Source organism: Emydura macquarii, unplaced genomic scaffold (assembly GCF_026122565.2).
Source record: "Emydura macquarii macquarii isolate MOO-44397 ecotype Brisbane River unplaced genomic scaffold, CSIRO-AGI_Emac_v2 contig_1119, whole genome shotgun sequence".
NCBI lineage: Eukaryota > Metazoa > Chordata > Testudines > Chelidae > Emydura > Emydura macquarii.
In genome coordinates, this window is record NW_027131256.1 from 19,818,779 (window position 1) to 19,841,540 (window position 22,762).

The 22,762-nt window shown below is 39.8% G+C and overlaps 1 protein-coding gene across 5 annotated transcripts in view; it reads left to right on the forward strand.

Moving 5' to 3' along the window:
• CRYBG3 (crystallin beta-gamma domain containing 3) overlaps positions 1 to 22,762 on the forward strand; it is a 122,232-nt gene that overhangs the window by 64,790 nt on the left and 34,680 nt on the right. For 2 of the 5 annotated variants that reach the window (XM_067546259.1, XM_067546258.1), the window contains exons 10-15: positions 70 to 105; positions 1,740 to 1,873; positions 4,295 to 4,421; positions 13,582 to 13,724; positions 16,302 to 16,428; positions 17,471 to 17,503. In XM_067546259.1, coding sequence (XP_067402360.1) covers positions 70 to 105; positions 1,740 to 1,873; positions 4,295 to 4,421; positions 13,582 to 13,724; positions 16,302 to 16,428; positions 17,471 to 17,503 — 600 coding nt within the window. Of the gene's footprint in view, positions 1 to 69; positions 106 to 1,739; positions 1,874 to 4,294; positions 4,422 to 13,581; positions 13,725 to 16,301; positions 16,429 to 17,470; positions 17,504 to 18,010; positions 18,087 to 18,554; positions 19,616 to 22,762 lie in introns of those variants that run through there. The other 3 variants (XM_067546260.1, XM_067546262.1, XM_067546261.1) reach the window with 3 other exon arrangements.

Below are 22,762 nucleotides of genomic sequence, written 5' to 3' on the forward strand. Positions count from 1 at the left end.
TGTAAAATGTACACATATGGAAATATAATTTCAAATTTTATGTATTTATTTATTTACTTTATATCTTAGGGTGGACTAAAGGTGCAAATGCCTATGAATGTTAAGGTAAGTACCAAGCATGCTGACAGTGAAAGATTATATCACAGAGAGACCTTGATTTAAGACTACTTCCTTTTCTTTGTGAGGGTAATACCTCTTCTCTATTGTCTATGGAATATTAGATTAGGTATTCTGCATCTGCCCACTGCCAAAGAGCAAGTTCTGTGACACTGCACAGCCCAGGACACATATCTGCTTTGCGAGACCTAAAAGCAGAGGCAGGATTTTTTCCAAGATAACTGAGTGTCAGTCATCTGGAGAAAATGTTAAAGAAACTACAGTCTGAAGTGGGTTTCTCCTAGCTGACCCGTTCACAGGCATCAGTGAACAAAGGACCCTGTAGGTCAAATGTCTACTTCACCACATACAAAAAACAAGAGGAAGGAAGTACGCTTCCTCCAGCCCACTGCAAGAGTCAAATCATGATTGGGAAGGCCCATCTTCTGGAGCACATTGGGGGGCATGATTGGGAAGGCCCTTTAGAGGGTCGGGAGGGAGGGCAGAAATGTTTTTCTTTGCTTTCCCTCCCCTCCAACCCTCCCCCTCTTCCCAGTTCCCCACAGAAACATATATGGGCCCAGGTTACTTGTTCGTTTGTTTGTTTTTTAAAAAAAATCTGTAGCCTGGCCAATTGCATACCAGAACCATACCCACAGAAGGGAGTTACACCAGCATACAGTGCATGTGACACTGGTGAAGGGTGAACAGGTGAATCCAGAATGAGGAACTATGCCATGCAAGAGATAAGGAACCCACAGAATTGTCCTGCATCCAGGCAGCTCTTCAAATCCCAGCAAATTTTGATGGGTTTTGTACTATACTTCCAATGCAAACTGTCCTTTTCCTCTATTCATGCCTGCCTAGTGTGGATCCATCAGCCACAGGTTGCTTGGCTGAGAAGGCCTTGGATATTTTCTGCTGGATCAGGCTTATGGCATCTTATTACCACTCATCTCAAATGAAGCTGTATGAATAGAGCATCTTTTATGGATTTTAAACATATGGGGTGAGATTCTTACCCCTGCTTGTTTCTTTACACTGAATGAAAAGGGCTGGAGCAGCATAAAAGAGCTCTAAGAGCCCCAGATCCAGCTTTGGGAGAATTCCCCCGGCACATGATTTGAGGAACACAGTCAAAGATTGCTCTCTGAGAACACTCTTGCAAGCCTTAGTATAGGCAGCATGTGAGGGGTGGGAGGGGCATGCTGGGGCTGGCAACAGGGCATAGCACTGCCTTTACTTAGGGCTTTTCTACACAGGGAAAATTTTATCAGTATAACTGTACTGCTTTAGTTATACTGGTATAACTCCCTGTGTGGCCACTCTCTTGTTCAGGTATAGGTGTCCACACAGACAGTTCTAGTGGTATAATTATATTGGTATAATTATGCTGGTAAATTTTCATGTGTAGACAAGCCCTTAGATTGCCTGCTAAAGCTGTCAAAATCATACCAGGGCTGCTCCAGACCCTGGAGCAACCCACAGTCAGGAGGGCTCCGGAGGCACAGCATAGAATTTCCACCCTAATGGCTGCTGAGAAAAAAAATTGCATTCCTGGACAATGTGGCGCTACATGTGTCCGATTTAAGATTACTGAAAGTTAAAGTACTAAATACATTGTTTAAAATTACATTCTCCAGATAGTAATATATGAGAGAAAAAACTTTGGAGGATGGGCCAAAGAGCTTTCTGAAAACATTGAAGCTGTCCCAGCACTCTTTAGAAATGATGAGGATTTCCAGGGAATTGGATCGATACGTGTCATTGGTGGAATGTGAGTATATTTCATTTTAGTATTTAGTGTTCTCTGTAAATAAATAAATAGCAAAATACACTGTTTAAGTAATTTAGTTACAAGCAAGGTTTCCAAAAATAGTCCTAGGATAAACCCACAACCTCAAACATTTGTGTCTTGGAACAAAAGTTTGTGGAGTAGACAGTAAATTTTGTGGGGAGGGAATGGAATGGATTGCCCTCTTTTAATTTTATTTTAAATCTTAGGCTTTGTCTTCACTAAGAAAAAAGGTGTGTTCTTAACTTGTGGTAGGTAATACGTCTTAACTGACACAAAGTAAAATCCTAGTGCAGACCAAGTCAGTTTGTGGTTTTCATGTGAGGTAACAGGTCGAAGTAAATCCTAGACTCCATTATTTTCCATTTGATCTACTAACACGTGTAAAAGCTGTAAGTTGCCTCGTCTTCACTAGGATTTTACCTTGTGTCAGTTACCATGCATCTGCTAAAATGAGTTAAAAACACCTTTTTTCCTAGTGAAGATGCACCTGGGATTGATTCTGCATTGCTCTGTCTATTGTACAGTTATTTACAGTTGTACAAAGTGGGTGTAAAAAACTACTATTCTGATTTGGCAGCATTTTAGCCTCACTTTCCATGGATATAAATTATTATATAACACCTAGAGACTGAAGGTATGTCTACACTAGAAACGCTACTGTGGCACACAGCTGCAGTGTTGGAGTGCAGACATTTAGTATGGTGACAGAAGGGGCTGTCCTGTCATTATAGTAAATCCATCTCTTCAAAACGTGGTAGCTAATTCGACAGAATTCTTCTGTCAGCCTAGTAGTTTCTGCACCGGGGCTTAGGTTGGCTTAATTACATAGCACAAGGGCATGACATTTTTAACAGTCCTGAGCGATGTAGTTATGCCAACCTAACTCTGTAGTGTAGACCAGCCCTGAGAGAACCAGGCCCTTGGTGCATGTCCCAGCAACTCTTTGTAACAGCTAACCAATCCACTGTTCCTTCAACCCCACCCAAGATCTGCCACTTTATCTAACAATGCATGGAAAGCCTATAAAGTGAAGGTTTCTGCTATACAGATTAGTAGTGAAATAGCTAGCAATGACATTAAAATGGGCCTCAAGCTTTCCGAGTTAACTCCACAGTAAAATGACTGGGATAGTATGTTCCTTATACAGCTATTGTTTCATGTTGTTTGTAGGATTTCACAAGCACTAAATTTATAGGACACTTAAATGTCAATACCTAAAGACATTACTCAAAGATATTATGGGCCCACTCTCTAGAAAACTTCATATTTTAAAAGTTATCCTTCTTTCTAATGTGTGGGGGGTTTTGTTTTTTAAGGGTTTTTTTTACAGTAAGTTTAACAGTTGAACTATAATCTAAACCACATGTCATCAAAACTAAATCCATTCTTTTCTGCCAAACTTCAGCCCTGGCAAAATTTGTACAGTAGTTGTAAATCCTCACAGGAAAGTTTTAATGAAAGAAATACTCAGACCCTTTGCCAATGTGGAATGAGTTGGTGTTTCAGTAATGTGCCTCTTGCAAATTTGGTCTTGAAATAGCAAAGCTTGACTTGATTGTACATTCTTATTTTTAAAATATCCTGGAAGTTTGATTAGTCTATTTTGAATCAGAACTTCTAACTCCACATCACTTTATATCACAACTTTTGGAAGCCTTACAAAGCTTCTTGTGCCATTGTGCACTTTTTCAAAGTAAAATCCATTGAGGACACTCAAAATTGATGCAGAACATTTTTTTAATCAGCACTTATCTGTCAAAATATTTTAAAATGGCGCAATTCCCCGCTTTGCAATGCATTTACATATATATATATATATATATATATATATATATATATATATATATATATATATATATCACACACACACACACACATATATATTTTTATATATGTTCTATTTGATTGAATTTAGTATCTCTCTTAGTTAGAGTGGGGGACACTAACCCCATGGAAGTCAATGGGAGTTTTGGCATTGACTTCAACAGGGCCAGGATTCCACCCTGAGTGGCAACATTCCCAGTACTGGATGCCGGTTTTGCCACTGATAACTCTCTGCATGACCCTTAAGGTTCTGGCCATTACATTTACAAAAATGTGTTGAAATGCAGTATCAGGCTATGATAGAAACATTTATCAAGAGTGTTGGTGCATCTGTAACCATTACACAAGAGAAACTATTGTTGGCGAAACCATCACATGATTAAATGGAATATTGATCCACAAAGAATGCTTCATAGGTCTTTGTTGTAATCTCAAATAACAAGCTTTGCTTTGTTCCTTAACCAAGGTTGTGATATTTATCTTAGGCATTTATGATGTTCTTCTCCCCTTTCATTGTTGATAAGATGCTGTTGTACTTTTTCTTATCATTGTTTTCCTTCCTTGTGGTTACTGTAGATGGGTTGCCTATGAAAAGGAACGGTATAAAGGCCGTCAGTACCTGCTGGAGGAGGGAGATTATGAAGATGTTCACTCATGTGGGGGAATTAGTGGTGCTCTGTTGTCTTTTCGGTTTCTACAGGCTGTAAGTACCATTCCTGATTTTCTAATCTATTTATTGCTTCACTCATTTTTCCATTTTATTCAAGTTGAACATGGATTCACAGCTAAAAAGAGAGATTCTTTTTTCATGCATTTTTGTGATGTCACCTCATGTTTGGTTATTTTCCTCTCCTCCTTTCCCCCTACCCAACCACATGCTTGCAGAAAAATGTCTTTTTTCCTTTTTGTCTGCACTCCCATCTGCACAGTGAAAATTACAGTGTTTTGTGGACAATGATACAAGTTCTAGGAGGTCCTTCTCTCAAGAAAACAATGTATAATACTGCAAAATTCCTTGCCCTGCTGCAGAATTTTTCAAACCCCTCTATGTAGGAAATGTCACTTCTTAAGAGTGAGACAATGTATCTTTGTCCTTGTTTGCCCCATCATGGTGGTATCTGAACGTCTTTTGTATGCTGCCTTAGCCACTTTGTTTTTAGAAAGTATAGTGCTTCTGAACATGTGCTGTGTTGCACTATCTTGCTTTTATTTATAGTTGCTGACTTTCCAGGCAATGGTGTAAAACTACGTAGAGCACAAGTTGCTGTTTCAGCTCTTTTGACTCTAAAATAAATACAAAAGTGTAACTTACCTATGTGCATGTGTAATAAGCCTTTATTAACATAAAATAGCTCCTCGATTATAACAAGTGTTTGCAAGCCTTACCATGGTATTACAACTCTTTGTGATTTTGTGCCACAGGATTTTGGTCAGAAAAATTATCATAGTAAGAAAATCCCTGTAACTAAGATGCTGATGAGATCTGATGTTGGATGCAATCTTGGTCTCTTCATTGATTAGAGGGACATGGGATTAGATAGTGGTTCCCAGCCTTTTTGAGTGAAACCCCACTAGTTAACACTAGGTAAAACACACGTCCCCCTCACCCTACCCGCCCGGCCCCCTCACCAGCCATAAACACATACAACCCCTATAAACACGTTTAATGATAATAACAACACTAAATTACATAATAATAATAATAAATTACTCTTACTTGAGTAAGAAGCTAAGCCTTCCCTGGCTTAGCCGCCACCGCACACCATGTGTAGCTCAGCCTCGTCCCATCCCTCATGGGCTGAGGGTAATGAAGGCAGGCTCTGGCAGGTTGGCCGGGGCTGCTCCAGGCCCCACCAGCACAGGGCTGCTCCTCTCTAGCCAGGCATGGAGCCAGTGCGGGGCTGTGGGGGGATAGCTCCTCCACTCCAGCCGGTGCGGAGCTTGAGGCTGCTGCGCCCAACACGGGAGCTCGGAGGGCTAAATGACCTCAATATTATTGAAGCCTCATAGGCCCCCTGGAATCTTTGGCACCCCCCCGCCCCAAGTAGGGTCTCGTCCTCCCCCTCCCTCCTCCCTCTCCTCCCCCCCCTCTCCCCCCGGCATGATTGGGAACTGTTGGATTAGAACATCTTTATCACTTCCTTTGTTCAAGAATCCTTCTGCTTAATTTAAAAAGAAACTTTGTAAGCTTTAAAAGCAGCTGTAAAGACTGTCTCCTTCTGAGAATTGAAAAGGGTAGCCACTGAGAGTCTACACAGTCCTGTTTGCACTGCAGTATCCATGAGCCAGCAACATTTGTTAAAATGATGGCACAACTCAACATGTCTGTCATATAGAAAGTGTAGTGATTACTGTACAGGTAATGAAAAATATGACCCTTTTTTTAGCGCAATGACATCCCCTACAAAGAAGCGTCTGCTAGTTTTGCTGGGATTGATAGAACCTGCATTATAGTATATTTTCTGCAGCTTTCTGAAAAGAAATCCCCAAAAACACCAGAGGAAAAATATATTTTTGATAGTCGCCACTGAAGTTCTAGGAATTTTATATTTTAGACATAGGCATGAAGCATTGTTGTCTGTGCCCACTTCAGGCCCTACCCATGGACACCTAGCACGTATTTGGACACTTAAAAAGGTAAGACATTTATAAGAAAAAAGTGCAACTGTTACCATAGTCTAAGATACAATATTATTGATTTAAACATAATTATGTGCCAAACCTTTGCTGTGTGAAAAACTTCAAGCATCCATGAATCATTTACTATTTGAAAATATATCCTTCTGCCAGGGTACTTGCTGTTTTAACTCCTCTTTATCATTACTCTTGTGTGCGTTTTGTTCCTTCTTGTGAAATGGAGATTTACCTAGCAATTCTCTCATTGCACATATAAAGATTTAAAATATACATGGAATGTTGTAAGTATATTACACACTTGGACAGATCCTTAGATTGTTGATGTTACTGTATGTACAGTAAGAGCTGAAGTTGCTGTAAAGAGTATTTGATTTTTCCTAGGCCTTTGTGACAGGGGAAGCCTCTCCACACTCCTGACATGCAGGAAGGAGAAACTTCTGCAGGGTTGAATTTAAGAAATTCTCAGGAAGGAACAAAGAGAACATATCTCAGGGGCTCAGTTTGAAGTAGAGAATTGGGACTTTGTTGAGGCTGTGTCTTCGTTTAAAGGTCTCTGAAGGTGGAGTTTCCATGAGTAGGTTGGCCCCACTTCCTTTTCTTACTGTAGCATGAAGTATTTGGGCAGGACCTTTTTTTTTTTTTTTTTTTTTTTTTAAAAGACATTTTTGAATGCTGCATCTGAGAGGAATCTATCTACAGGAGAGGGGTGTGCAGATACAAAGACTGCTGAGACAGACAGCACTCTGGAAGGTTAGGTGAGGATGGTTGCAGATGGTGGACATGTGGAGGCAGAGTCACCTGTTTTCCACACAGACTCTGGAGCAGTGGTTTTGCCTCTTGAATCCCACTGCATGTGTGCAAAACCCCTTTGATTCTCAGGGTTTATTTGTGGACTTCTTAGTGGTTTATTAGAATATTTTTGTTTTTTAAATATTTTTGCAATATCCTGGATTTAGGCTATATTTATCAAAAAGAAAGACTCTGATAATCTCCCAGCCTACATTTATTACATTCTCTTTTTAAAAAAATTAATCCAATCTTAGGCAAGAAATGTCAATCCTAAAGATACTTTTTCTGGAAAGTTACGGTTTATTGGATATAGGGTCTTAGAGTGAACTTGCTGCTGTAATCATAATTATAACAAAAATTAAAATGTACTCAGGTAAGAATAAACAAAAATTGCAAAGCCTATAGAGGGAATTTAGAAAAAGAACCTAGAAGAGTGAATAGCTGAAAGATTATTCCTTATAATTTGTGATGAATTAATTTGATCAAAACAACAAAAAATGGGGTCTCCTACACCTTTATGTGATGGGGTTTCTTATTGAACTAGAAAAAAATACCTTTCTCATGATCATTAATGATTTATGTTGAGGCTTGTAAGAAACAACGTGGTGGATAGAATAGGTGCATTTTCTTAAGGTTTTAATTCAGCAAAGCACTTAAGCACACACTTAAGTCCCATTGTTCATTCTTAAAGTGAAGCATATATTTAAGTGCTTGGCTGAATAGGAATGGACTTACGCATACGCTCATGTATTTTGTTTGAATGAAGCCTAAAACATCCAGCATGTGCAGGTCAGTAAAACTGATCTCTTGAGTGCATCTAGTTACTGTATCATGGAGCTCTAAATTAATAATGTATTTTACATATATTTTTCCCAAAATGTTTTGCGGCTAAGGAAAGGAAGCCAGTGCTATCTGTAAAAATTATATGATCAGAATAAAATGATTAATGCCACTGATGCCTTGCAATTTGATTTAACCAAAGTTTGGGTCACCAGCCTGGGATTTGAGAGACCCAGGTTCAATTCTTTGCCCTGCCACAGACTTCCTTTATGACCTTGGACCAGTCACCCTGTCTCTCTGGGCCTCCTTTCCCCATCTGATCAATGGGAAAAATAGCACTGCCCTGCTTCACAGGAGTGTTGTGAAGATAATTATGGTAAAGATTATGAGCCATTCGGACACTACAGTAATTGGGGGACCATATAGGTACCATAGAAAAATTTTGCCAAGGAAAAATAAAGATGTTCTGTCTGAGAACAGTTTCTTGAGTTCATTTGACTCCAGCAATTGCTATAGGAGATGCAGTCTGCTTCTAATAAAGATATTTAATCTCTTCATTAATAATTCTTGGAAGATCTGGTTTTAAACTATTGTCTATTAAAAAGCAATCAACAATGTTAGCCCTATAATTAAAGGATTTATTATTTGTTTTGTTTAAAATATGGGCAACATCTGTTATACAGACTAACTGGACTCCTTCTGGATTGTGTTATTTTTAATACTATTATACTATTTTTGCCTTCAAATTCATGGAAAAATAAATACTGACATGCTTTTCAATCACAATACCCTCTAAAACTCAGGAAGGAATTTCATGTAGAGAGGTCTAGAATCTGCGCAGTCTGGGAGGAGTCTGGAGAGAGTACATAAAACGTGCCATTCAGAGAGGTTTTTTTGGTACTAGCAGGTATCTTAAATGTTTCTAATCCTAAAAGAGAGAGAGTGTCATTGGGGAGTATTTAAATAGTGTAATTTATTGGTCAGAATTTAACAGGACTCTAAGTAACAAAATATGGATATCTTTATTTTTATTAGTAGCTAAAAATATTTTCTCGGATAAAAGGCTGATAAGTCATTAACACTAATCGGTTGGGGCAACAATTTGCTTCCACTCCATCATATGAAAGGGATTAATGTCACATACCAGGGTGCAATCCAGACCAGTGAGGCGTTATGTCACCACCTGCCCTGCAACCTGGGATGCCTCACAACGTTTTGCTGCTATAGCTCCCAACCTGGGCCCCTCACAAACAGCATGCAGGTCACACTCTGAGTATCTGTGTATAGCTGCAGTCCTGGTCCAGCAACTCTGCAGCCTGTCAGTAATACACCAGTCATACTCTGGCTTCCAGCAGCCTTAGTTACTACTTGCAGGGTGACCCCAACACACTCCCAGTCCTAGATTTTCCTCAAAAACATGTGTTCTGTACTGTCCAGTCCTCTCCTCGTGCAGTTTGCTACTTTAATTGGAGTTACCAAACAGTTCAGTTTAAACAAGACACTGGATTAGTTTTGATTAAAGACTAAAACAAGTTTATTTAACTACAAAGATACAGGTTTTAAGTGAGTAGAAGTATAAGTCATTAAAGTAAAAAATGGTTACAAAAGAAAGAAAAACACTTTCTAGTAACTAAACTTAAAAAACTAGACTTGGTTCAAGGTGAAATAACTTACCACAGGTTCCCCACAACATTGCTGACTAAATTATCAAGTCAGGGTCTGTCCTCAAAGTCCAAAGAGCTGATTCCTTTGTCATCTTTAGTGAAAGAGCGAGAGAGAGAGAAAGAAAGACTACCTGTGGCATTTTTGCCCCTCACTTTCATAGTCCAGTCAGCCTTCAAAATGCATTTTTCTGAAAGTTACCCTAGAAAAAGTTCATTCCCACTGTGAGTCTGGAAACATAGTCTCATGGTGAAAAAAGTTCCATGTTGTTGTTTGCTAAAATGTAAATCAATCTGTTCCTGCCTCCCTTCCTTGCCAAAGAACGGCCATTTGACAGGTGATTGCTAATTAACTTTGATGACACCTGTCTAGATGCATCAGCTTGTCCTTATTTTTGAGGAACAGGTTTACTCACTCCCCTGAATTGTCTGGTAAACATATTTCAGTTATAATTTCAATTTTTGTTCATAACTTTACATATAATGTTGCTACACACATTTCACCATGATATTATTGACCAGCAAGTTATTAGTTTTCAAATGATACTTTACAAGGTATATTTTGTACAAAGATTATTACAGTAGTGCCTAGGGTGTGAATACAAGGGTGCATTCGGTCACAATTATGTATAAACTATAAAGCCAAATCCTTCGCACAAAACATAAGTAAAAAGCAACTGGTCTTCACACAGGAGACCTAGACAGAGGTTGAAGTGACTGACTCCTTCCCTAGTCAGGAGCCAGGGCACAAGAACACCACACAGGTTACTTCTGAAGCCTCTGGTTTTGGCCACTGAATGTGTGTAATTTGCAGACAAACTGACCATGCCTTCTTTAAAGACTGGCAAACCCATCCTCTGTATTTGTGTGGCGAGGACCACTGTGAGTAGTGTCCTGTGGCATGCAAAAGATGTTCAAGTCTCCCCCCTTGCTCTCTAACAAAAACAGACTGCAACTCTTCAGGGTCCTTTTTTTTATATATATAACCTTGATTAGCATTACTCTGAAAGCCTGTTTTGTTTTCTTTTTAGCTAAAGAAAAAGTGTCCTGTTGCTCCTTTCCAGCTTGTTATATGTCCTTGCCTCACTGCTAATCTGCACCTTGTAAAATCCTTGTGAAATAATCATTTTGTGCTAGACTCTTTTTTTGTTTTGTTTTGGTAATTCATCTAATATATGTATCTTAAATTCTCTGTTTAGTAAAAATAGTCCATCTGCATTAGAAACTCTGAAAACTAATTGTTAATTAAAAGTGAAAAAAATCCAAAGAGCATTTGCAAGATGTGCTAAGAAAACCCGTAAAGAGTTACTGTACCATTCCCATTGAGTATATTTTGGTTGAGGTTTGAATATATTCACTCAGATCAGAAAGTTCCTTCAGCACCTACTGAGGATACTGTTGAAGTACCCCTGCTGACAAAGATCAAAGATGTTAATGGACATGAACATACACTATAAGAGTAGTTCAGCTTTTATGTCTGTTAGAAATATCTATTACTACATAACATGAACTGTCACCAGATCTTAGGTGGAATGTATGAGTGTTGTGACAGACACAGAAAGGTCTTGTTGTAGAATTACATTTTCAAACATACTGGCAGCTGCATTATTAGCGTCCACATTTGATACGCTAGCATCAAACACCGGACATCATCTTGAGGGAAAACGGTGATTTGTGCCATGTGGTGCTTTTGGGAACAAATGGGGCTTGCTGATTTTTCATGTACAGTATGAAAAGAGATTTAGTTAAACTGGTGTTTGTGAGGGACTGTGATAGGGATGGAATGAACAACGATACAGAAACAATTTATTAAAAGAGAGAAGAACATTGTGATTTCATGGTTCCTTCAATAACATTTTCTTCATGTGTAGAATATTTAGCTTTTTCTCTGCCTTGTAATATTTTTTTTAACTACTTCTCAATTTCATATTGCCTCTTATTTGGTCTTGCAGCCATCATAGCAGATTTTTAGGTGGAAGTTACATGTAAAATGCAATTGCTAGTGTATTACCAATATTTTGGGAACTGGACAGTCTTTAAAAAAAAAAAAAAAAAAAAAAAAAAAGAAAGGAAAGAAAATCTTTAATGAAAGCTTCAGAAAAAAATACTTCATGCAACTCCAACAGAAATACATAGTTTTGATTATATTAAAAGGATACTTCAATATATTAAAAAGGAATTAAAAGACAGTAGTTCAGGTGCAAAATTTGACCAACTTTAACTGATTACAGTTCAATGGGGAATATTTGATGCAGTCTAAATAACTGCTTTTTTTTCAGAAGCTTGGCTAAAATATTTCTGTTCCAGGACAGTTAATCCAGTTGCTTTTCACAAGCACTAAATTCACTGAACGAAACATTTAATTTTTTTTATAAGTAATCTTAAAACAAAACACGGTTGGATTTACAGGGTCAAACTTTCAAAAATACATATGCAAATTTAATAAGTAATTTACACCTTCAATAGCTGCAACTGTTACAAAAAATTAAGACTGTTAAACTAGTGGGAAAAACAGTCATACTCCAGTATTTACTTTGTCACTTGGAAGTTTGCTATAATCAGTGTAGCCATGTTTAGCTACGTTATGCCCTGATCCTGCAATAGGTCCATGTCATGAATGACACGTACTGGAGGCAGTGAGGCTCCTGAGCTGTGCAAGGGTCTGTCCACCCAAACCTGACAGCACCTCCAGCAACTGATCCTGATCCATGGCCTCTGAGTGCTACCATAATATAAATATTTAATAATAAGCATTTCAGTGGTAGTGTACCCCTGCATCTGAGATCTCCACCACCACTCAAGTTGCTTGATCTCCTTATAACTGGAACGAGGTCTCTTCACTATAACACAAGCGAATATTAAAGAAACACTGTAAAGTAAGTTAGGTCCAGAATTTCATTTGTGTTTAAAAATGAGGAGGGGAAATTTTTTTTAAACAAAGTCTAATCTTAACAGATGTGATTTAAATTTATTTTTAAAAGACTGTACATTAGTTTTTTGTTAGAATGTAAACAAACATTAAAAAGTGAAATTAGCTGGTAATTTTTCACTGTCCACCTGAAGAGTGGATTACAAAATAGTGAACTGACTAACTGGTTAAAAATAAAGACATTTAAAACTGAGTTGCATTAAATAATCTAAAACTGTGTTGTTAACATGGCAAAGGAAATATATTAATTTTAAAAATGTAGGGCTGTATCTTTCAGCCCTATAAAAAAATGAAATTGGGTGAGCAATGGAAGAGGAGTCGTTAACAAGATTCCCGTAGCCAAATCTTTTCCCCAGATTATTGTTACATCAGAGTGGATCACTTGTGTTGCTGTTGGAAGGACAGTGTTGCATCCCAGTCCCTCCTCTGTCCCACGCATGCAGCTTAGAACCAAAGAGTCCTCCACTTAAAGGAAGGGCAGTGCTATGGAGGTATCTGACTCTTCCTTTCTGTGTGAGCAGGGAGAAGATCTTTGAGTTCCTAAGCACCTAAATCCCTTTTGAAAAGGGGCTTCACTTTGAATTCCTAAGGCCTGGTCTACAGCTAAAACTTAGGTTGATCTAGCTACATTGTTCAGGACTGTGAAAAATCTACATCCCTGAGAGACTTAGGCAGATGTAGGCCCCACATCCATTGACCTATCTACCGCCTCTTGAGTGGGCGGATTTACTATCATGACAGAAAAACCCCTTCTATCAGTGTAGCAAGTGTCAACACTATGGCGCTACAGTGGCACAGCTTGGTTGAATGTCTTGTCATCACATAAAATGTTATTCCTAGTCTACAGTTCTTCCCCCTAATGTGGTTATAGAATCACCTTCCCATATCCATACTAGCATTACAAAGCATGGTTAAACATGAAAGCCTTTATCTGTGGCAGGCCTCTGCTTGCGCATAGTTATACTTGCATTATGAATAGTCCCAGGGTCTCCTTTGCTAAGTTGAATGTAACAAACTGCCACTAAACTGCTAAGGTATTAATCCTAACTTTCAGTGTTGCATTTTAGGATTTCATTGAGTCGTCAGTCTTGCTTTTTGAGTCAGAGGTAGAAGATGGGAAGGTGCTGGACATTGTTAATCAAGAAATTCCTGATTTGGAGCAGGCTGAGTTTGGCGTGGCAACAAGATCAATTCACGTGAAAAGTGGAGTGTAAGTCTACTGCAAACCTGTATGAGATGCTTTTAGAATGCGAGGATTAAATTATTTGCCTGCGCACAGTGTTTTCGAATAGCTCATTTGTCATGATATACGTCAAATGATTGAAGAAGATAAACAATTTCCGGGGGGTGGCAATCTTTGTGTTTGCTTAGATGATAGAAAATGTCTAAATGTTTCCTTTGTATCTTGTTCTTCTGCTTTGTATTGTTTGTTTAGAGTTGTTATTTTTGGCTTGTGGATCCTATTCATCAGGGATCTCTTGGAACCTCACCACTTTGGAGGCTCCATATTACTAACTCAGTACTACCATAAGAATCTGGACAAGTCTGATAGTTCACATGGGTTCAATTTCTGCTCCTGGTCCTTTTGTTCCCAGGCCAGCTAGAGCCACAGTCCTGCAGTTGGATCCACGTAGGCATACCCCTGCATCTGCATGGAGCCCTATTGACTTTAGTGGCGGTTAGCATAGTTACAGGGATCTGTCTGCATGGATCTCATTGTAGAATTGGGACCTAGAGCAGGATGATCTGCAGAGATAATGTATTTAGAAAAGAAGCATGCTTCACACCACTCAACAGCCACTCACCCAAGTGGACTGTTAGTCTGTATTGTTGGATTCCAAATGTTGTTAAAGTACTCTCGGTCCTCCTCAGCATTGCAGTTGATAGTGTTAGTAACACTATCACATGACAGCATCTCACGGAGGTAGGGCCTGATTCTGCAACCCTTACTGGTGTTACTTCATTGCGACTAACTTGTATCACTGAGAATTGCAGAATTGCTAAGAACCACCACAAATCTCACCAAGTAAGGGTGGCAGGTTGCTAAAACACATTGAAAGCCTTGCCACCTTCCACACCAAATTAGGGATGTAAATATTGGTTACAAAAGGTAACCGTTTAAACTATTAAAATTATATTGGTTAACCATTTAATATAATTTTGTGTCCCTGTCCCACACCCCGCCCCTTCTCCATAGATGCTGGGTAGGGCCCCCAACCCGGCTCTGCGGGGGACCCCTGTCTCAGACCCATGGTCCTTGGTGTTCCGCAGGAGGGCGTTCCGTAGCATCTGTGCTAGGGCCTTGGCCTCCCTGGGCAGCAGCAACAGCATGTCCACCAGGGCCTGACGCCATCGTCATGGAGACCAAGAGCCTGCGCTGCTGGTTAGCCTGTGCCACCAGTTAACTCCCATGCTGTCGGTTAACCAGTAAGTATTGGTCTTAATGGTAAGACTAATACTTACTGGTTAACAGTTTAACCATTTAGTATTTTACATCCCTACTCCAAATGCAACTTGCATTTCTTTGACCTTGCTTTTGGTAAGATGAATTCATAGAATGGTGTATATTATATTATAATATATTATGTATATTATATTCAATTGAATTTGAAAAACCACCACTCAGTTTCTCCCTGGGCAGAAGGAATAAAGGACAAAGAACCATGTGTCACAGATGTTAGCTGAGCTGCTTAATGCACTGCTGTGGAAGACACTTGGATGCTATGGTGATCGGGTCTATATAAAAATCTGACTAGAACAGAGTAGATTGAGCCCACAGTTTGTATCCTGTTTGTTTACAGATTCTTTGGAAATGATTTTCTTGATCTGTTATTCATAAGTTATATTTTGTTGATCACTGTGCCTCCCTGCCTATCATAGGTTAAGGCTTCTCCCATTTTCCCCTTTATTTCTTCTCTTTTTTTGAGTCCCATGTTGTAATTACTCTTTCTTCAGCAGATGAGGCTTCCTCTGAGGTTCATCAGTCATTTGTATGGCTCCAGCCATTTCATGGCAGCTTGAAACTCATTTAGTTCTGTTTGAAGTGTTTTATCTTGTTCATTTTCAGCTTACTCATTTGCTGCATTGTGCCAGTAGCTTTCAGCTTTTTAAATAGGATTTTTATAAAAAACTGAAGTGTCATGAAAAAAACCACACATAATGTGAAGAATTACATAGACTCTGTAAAAGTGGACATGGTCAAATATGTGTTTGTGTTCTCTGTTTGTGTTCACTATAAAGATGTTCTGTTTGCCTTGGACTTTGCAATCAAATGCCAGGGGAATAAATAAAAATGAATTACCAAGAGCTCTTTATCTCTTCCTGTCAAGGCTTCCTCACTTTCTTCCCTTCTTTCCTTAGAATAATCCAACAGGAAGAGTTGAGGGAAGCCCTGTCTGGGAGCTAGGTGAGCCCATAAAGGTTGAGGGAGCAGAGAAGGACTCAAGTATTTGACAGTTGACTATCTATCATCTTGGTCTCCAAGCAGTCTGATTTCATGCTTAGAAATTATCTGAGGGGCAGGGGGAAAAAGATCCAGTGCTGCAAGGATTTGTCAAGAATATTTGTGTTGACAAATAAAAAACAGAAAATCAGGAGTGTGCCAGGTTTGTGTCTCATGTGCCTGTTACCACAAGATGTATTTTACATGTCATGTGATCAGGTAAAGCATTTAAAAATCTTCTGGAAAGTTTTCTATTTAACGTTAACTTATTGATAACTTTTTGTAGTGCTATATTGAAAAATAGGATTGTATATCACAGTTTGTTTCTTGTGTGTCACTCCATAGATGGGTTGCATATCAGCAGAAATATTTCTGTGGAGAACAGTATGTACTGGAAAAAGGAAAATATAAATGCTTTTTTGACTGGGGAGGATCCAGTGAAACCATCATGTCAATTCGTCCCATTAAGTTGGTGAGTTACGGTAATTCATTTAAAAAAAAAAATGTCAGAAGGAAACAAGACGTTCAAAACTCTGGTGATGCAGTGATTTTATTGTGCAGGCTAGGTGCTGAAACTAACTTGTCGATTCAATTGATGAAAGGTTAGAAGAAAAGATCCACACAGAATTCAAGGAAATTGCTAATTCTAGGGACTGAATCTCCTGTTTGTTCTGCATTGCAAATTCTGCATCTCCCCAGCCCCCAACAAGAAAATGTTAGGGAAACTCCACGGGGAGAACTTCAGTTTCCAGTCCCCTTAGCAGATTATGTCCATAAAGGGAAGGTTCTGGCCCTAAAAATCTAATTTACCACAAGACATGGCTATTTCCTTATTGATAACTTGCCATGTATTTTAATCCTCTGTCTTTCCTGTATTACTGTCTATTATGACTAAACTATAGCTTATTGTTTTCTTCTTTTCTTTCCTATTTCAATCCAGAAAAATAAAAAGGCTACTTGCCCAAATAGATTAATTCCAGGACAGCTAAAGCTCTACTGTAAAACAAACACCAACCCAACCACCAATAGAGTAGATGACACTGCAGCCATAACTCAGAAAACTAGAAAAGAAACTGAACTTGTTATTGAATGGAAATGGCAGATGCATTGCAGGGTAGTGCAGTGTGTGAGAGAGAGAAGGCCCTGCCTTCCATTCTCTCAAATTCCCTCTTGGGAAGGAGTTGGTGTAAACCAAACAATTTTAAAACAATTTGAGTGTCCACACAAAGAGGTTGCACTTACTCTGTAAATAGGTTTCTAAACCAAGTTAGTTACATTGGTGCAAGTTTAATATGTGGACAAAGCCTATGCTGACAGAGAGGCAATCATGAGCCAATATGCCCCCAACTTTGTAGCGATTTGGGAGGGAAATGTGCTGTGAGTACAATACACATTAATGAATTTCAACCCCCGAGTTCCTAATTTTTTTTAAAAAAACAAGATTCTTTAAGGGACTTGATCGACTGTTAAGAAATAATTGTAATGTTTATTATTTGTATTTTTTTAATTTGCAGGAACCACTTGGAAAGAACGAGCCTCCACATTTGGTATGTTCACATCCTATAATGCCATTTCTAGCAGTTAATTGCACATTATTAAGCATACATACTTTATGTTGAATTTCCCCCCAGCTGTCTCAGATAAAATCTTCAATACCATTGTCTATTGTACAGTGACAAAGCCACCTCTTACTTGAGGAAACCAGTAGACAAATAGAGGCTAAGTTGGCCAAGAATCTCATTCATTGTGTTCACGTTCACACCCATTTTTCTTCTGTCCCCATAATGCCATCAGCTCAATACACTTGTGATCACTTTGGATCTTTACCACCTTTCTTTTTATGGACTTTCTTTCTGTCCCTCTCTGCCTCTTTGGAAATTCACTATCACTCATTTACCTTTCTTTGTAGGATATTGTCTTTGCATTGTAATTAATCTGTCCCACTTTGTTACTGTAGCTTCTTAATATCTGAAGTGCAGAATTATGAAACTTGTACTACAGAAAACTGTATTCATACACACCCAATTAGTTACCTGCCATTTGTTTTCCTGCAGTGCTGTTTTAAAAATACCTTTTATTTTGGCAATTCTGCAGTTTGTATCTACACTTCCTGTGCGATGGTGTAATGAGGTTAGTTTCACTCCTTGCAAAAGTACATGACCTTTGCTGTAGCTGCAGTTCCCAGCTTGCTATGAGCTTTTCTCCCCCGCATCCTAGCACACTAAGCCTGACTGAGCGTACACTAGTGATTTAATAATATACAGGGGAGCGAGCCTTTTATAGAAAATCCTAATATAAAGTTAAATACAATTTTTAGTGAAATTATATGACAATATTGCTTCATTGTAAGAGGATTTCATTGTAGCATGTTTTTATTTTCAGAATGGCTTAGTTTGGGTTTCCCTGTTTTTATCATAATTTTTATAAGGTTATGTTAAATCCATAATAACATACTTGTATGTAATCTTTCTAAATTTAGAAACCTCTTTGCATGTACATGTTCAGCCAGAATCCTGAATTCTGAAACGTTCTCTTCTAACAGTATACATCTCAATTTATTTATATTTAGTTTGACTTCTCTCCTTCTTCTTTCATTAGGCCTTCTCTGTTAACGCTGTACCTTGGGGAAGAAGGGTCCAGTGCAATATGAACAATAGAGTTTGTGTTTTCTCTCTCTCTCTCTCTCTCTCTGTTACTTTTAATAAAGAGAAATTTAGAAAACCCCATGTAAAGATACATGTTTTAATAAACAGCCCTAAAAACTGGAAAATCTAGTTTGATATCTTAAGTATTTTGTCATCTAGATAGGATTTTCAGTATCCTTATTGCTTATACTTGTGTATTATACGCACATTACATTATATTACACAGGACAGCCTGACTGCATCCTTTCTTCACTCCAAGTATGTTCAGGTTCTAAAAATTTTATGATTTACTCAGGCCTGCAGGAAATGTTTCCTGTCTAAAGACCTAATTGGTGTTTTACTTTAGTTTTAAACACTGATTTCCTGCCAGACCTATTCATGTGGCTGTTTGCAGTCAAGTACAAAGAATCCCAAACACTTTCACACAGAAGGCTTGGTAAACCATTGCAGATAAAATAACTGACTGAAAAATTAAATTTGCACCAACCCAAACTCGTTTCAGAGGTTTCAGATAGTTTTAATAATTTTTTCTCTCCTTCCTCAACTCCATTCTTCTTCAGAATATGTCAAATGCTGTTCCTGTGAGTGTCTTAGGTCAGTTTTGCAGACCCATGAGATTCAAACAGTTAACTTAAGCATCCAAACATGTGGGACTTTCTCCAAACCTTTGAAGCTTCTCACCAATCATCAGCACTGAGACTATTTGCAACTGATCAACCTTACAATTCCACTTCTTCCTAACTTACATCCACTGGTACGTCAGAACATTATTTAAAAAAAAATAACTTCTTCGAGTAGTGTCCCTGTGGGTGCTCCACTTTAGGTATCGGTGTGTCCTCACGTCGTCGATCGGAGATTTGACCGTAGTGGTCTCACGACGCCGTTGGCGTGCATGACCCAGCCCCCCTCAGTTCCTTCTCAACTGTCCGTGGTCAAAGACGGAGCTTCTAGCAGGTCCTCACAACTTGTCCAAAATATTTTTATATTTGTTGTTTTGTAGCCATTTAATCAGTTTTTCCCTCAGTTTTAACCTAGTTTACCCTAGTTACCTTTAAAAAAAAAAAAAAAAAAAAAAAAGTTATACTTACCTTTAGGTTAGTTAGTTTTTCCCTCACCAATTCAGGCACCATGCCAGGGTCTCCCGGTTTCAAACGCTGCTCTTCAGGGACGCAATGCCAGCATCTGATGGACATGCTGAATGCATCAGATGCCTGGGAGAGGGACAGATATCACAGAAGTGTTCCCACTGTAAAAATTTAAAGTCTACAGCCAGGCGCGACAGAAACCTCCAATTGAAACTAATTCTAATGGAGAGATCTCTTAGACCTGCCTCTGACCCTGGACAGGAAAAACTGGTCTGACAACACAAGACCACCAGGAAAAAGAATTTAACCCCACTTGGTACTGAGCAGAAGAAAAGAAAATCACCGCCAGCGGCTAAGCGACCGAGTACCAAAGAGGCTACTGGTTCTTTGGGTACATTACGAGCACAGTGCCTAAAGAGCTCTCTCATTCCAGCACGGAACAAAAGGATAAATCATGGCACCTCCACCCGGACACAGCACTGCTGTAGCCAACAGTCCACAAAACCTCGAAAACGGGACCGACATTGGCACCATGAGAAATCCCGGTGCTAACCAGAGGCTCAGCACCAGCAACTGCTGAATTGCACATCCCAGCACCGCCGGCACCTGCTGAACTGACCGCCGCCGTGGAGATGACACCAGCACTGGCACTGAGGAAGCATACAGAAAAGCGCAGACACCAGGAGCAGGAGGAGGAATTTCTAACATCCTCCCCTATATCTCCACTGTATGACACAGATCCATCTCCTGCGCATTTTTTCTCAGGATGAACCCATCTCCCCCATATCTTTTTTACAAGTGATCAGAATTATGACAGGGAACAGCAACATTCTCCCCCACCTGTCCTCTCCTTAGAGGCAGGTTGTCAAATGACACCCACACTCCAAAGTGCCACCACCCCATGGTTTGGACCCCCATGGTTTGCTCCACCTGCACCATACCAAATGCAGTGGCCGAGATGGGACACGTGGTCCTCTTATTCTGCTTTCTGCAGCAGATTATTCACCTCTCATAGGCATAGATCCAGATCACCACCCAAGTCTGCCCTAACAGCAACTGAGCCTGAGCCATCATAGGTTATGCAGGGGAGCATACAGGAGGAAACAACATCACCCCCCTCACAATTCATCCTCTTCCCCAGATGAGGCCATAATCCCTCCACCACCACTGATGACTTTCAACAATTTCAGCGCTTATTCAAAGAGTGTCTGACAACTTAGAGAATCCACTCCAAGAAGTAGTGGTGTCACAACATAAGCTCCTAAAAAGTTTTCAAACTTCAGCCTCTTCGAAAATCACCCCCCTCCCCCCTCCATGGAGGATGCCCTGATGGAGCCTGCCAATAACATCTGGCAAATGCCAGCTACCATCACTCCCACCTGTAAAAGAGCCGACAAAAAATATTATGTCCCCGCCAAGGACACAAAATATCTGTTCACTCACTCACCACCGAAATCCCTGGTTGTATAAGCTGCCAACCAGAGGAATAAGCAGCAATACCACAAGTCCACACCTCAAGACAAAGAGGACAAGAGACTTGACCTACTTGGGAGAAAGATATATACTTCTGCAAACCTGCAATTGAGAGTTGCAAATTATGTGGCGCTGCTAGTGAATTACAACCACAACTATGGGAAATTATGGGAATTTATTGAACATATCCCGGAGAACAAGAGGGAACAATTTCAGTCTATGATAAAGGAGGGACAGTTAGTTGTAAGGATGGCTCTACAAGCCTCCCTCAATGTGGCTGATACAGCTGCTAGGACAGTGGCAACAGTGGTGGTCATGTGTAGAGCCTCGTGGCTACATTCAGTGGCTCTGCCCAGGCAACTTCAGACCACCATCGAGGACTTTCCTTTCGATAAGAAAAATTTGTTTACGGAGAAGACCGATGACGATGCACACCATGAAGGACTCTCGTGCCAGCTCCATACCTTGGGCATCTACACACCTGCCATAAGAAGAAAGGCTTTTAGATATCAGCCATACAATTCCAGGTGCCAATACCATCCACAACAAAGAAGATACAACGCGTCACGTGACAGACAATGAACCCAACAATGTAGACAATCGAATCAGCAGCCATCAACACCCCAGGCTGCCTTCTCCAAACCTCAGTTTTGAGGTTTTGTTCAAGAGTCTGCCTGACCTCCCCCAGCTGCTAAAACCACAGACAAAAACCATCAACTATGCTCTTTCTATCTATCTTGGGTGAACATCACAACAGACAAATGGGTCTTGGAGATTGTCCAATCTGGATACACTATCCCTTTCATCTCCACACGTTCTACCCACCTCCCTTTCCCGTCCCTCTTCAGGGACCCATCTTACGAGCACCTATTGAGACAAGAAGTCGAACATCTGGTACAAATAGGTGCTATAGAATACGTACGTTCCCTCCCAACACAGGTGCAGAGATTTCTGCTCCTGGTATTTCCTGACCCAGAAGAAGACTGGAGGTTGGAGACCAATCTTAGATCTCAGAAAGCTGAACAAATGCATAAAGGTACAAAGATTCAGGATGGTCACTTTATCTCCCATAATCCCGGTGCTGGAACAGGGGGACTGGTTCACAGCCCTTGACCTCCAAGATGTTGCTAATCATCCCACTCACAAAAGATTCCTCAGGTTCATTGTAGGAACCAATCATTATCAATACACGGTGCTACCCATTGGCCTTTCCACTGCCCCAAGGGTTTTTTCCAAGATACTTGCGGTCATTGCTGCACATCTATGCAGGAAAGGTGTCATCACATTCCCCTACCTGGGATTGCCTGATTAAAGGCACGAAGCCATCTTAAGGCCAGGCAGGCGATACAAATTACAATCTCATTTTTTCAAAAGCTTGGGTTGATGATAAACATCAAGAAATCCACCCTAAAACCTGTTCAACAAACAGAATTTATAGGAGCACTCCTGGACTCCCTTACAGCCAGAGCATCCCTACCAAGACACAGATTCGATGCTAAAGCGAGCCTGGAAGCTGCAATACAGAATAGCCCGACCATAATGGTTCACGCCTGCCTTCAAATGTTAGGATATATGGCAGCAACCACCTTTGTAGTACAACACG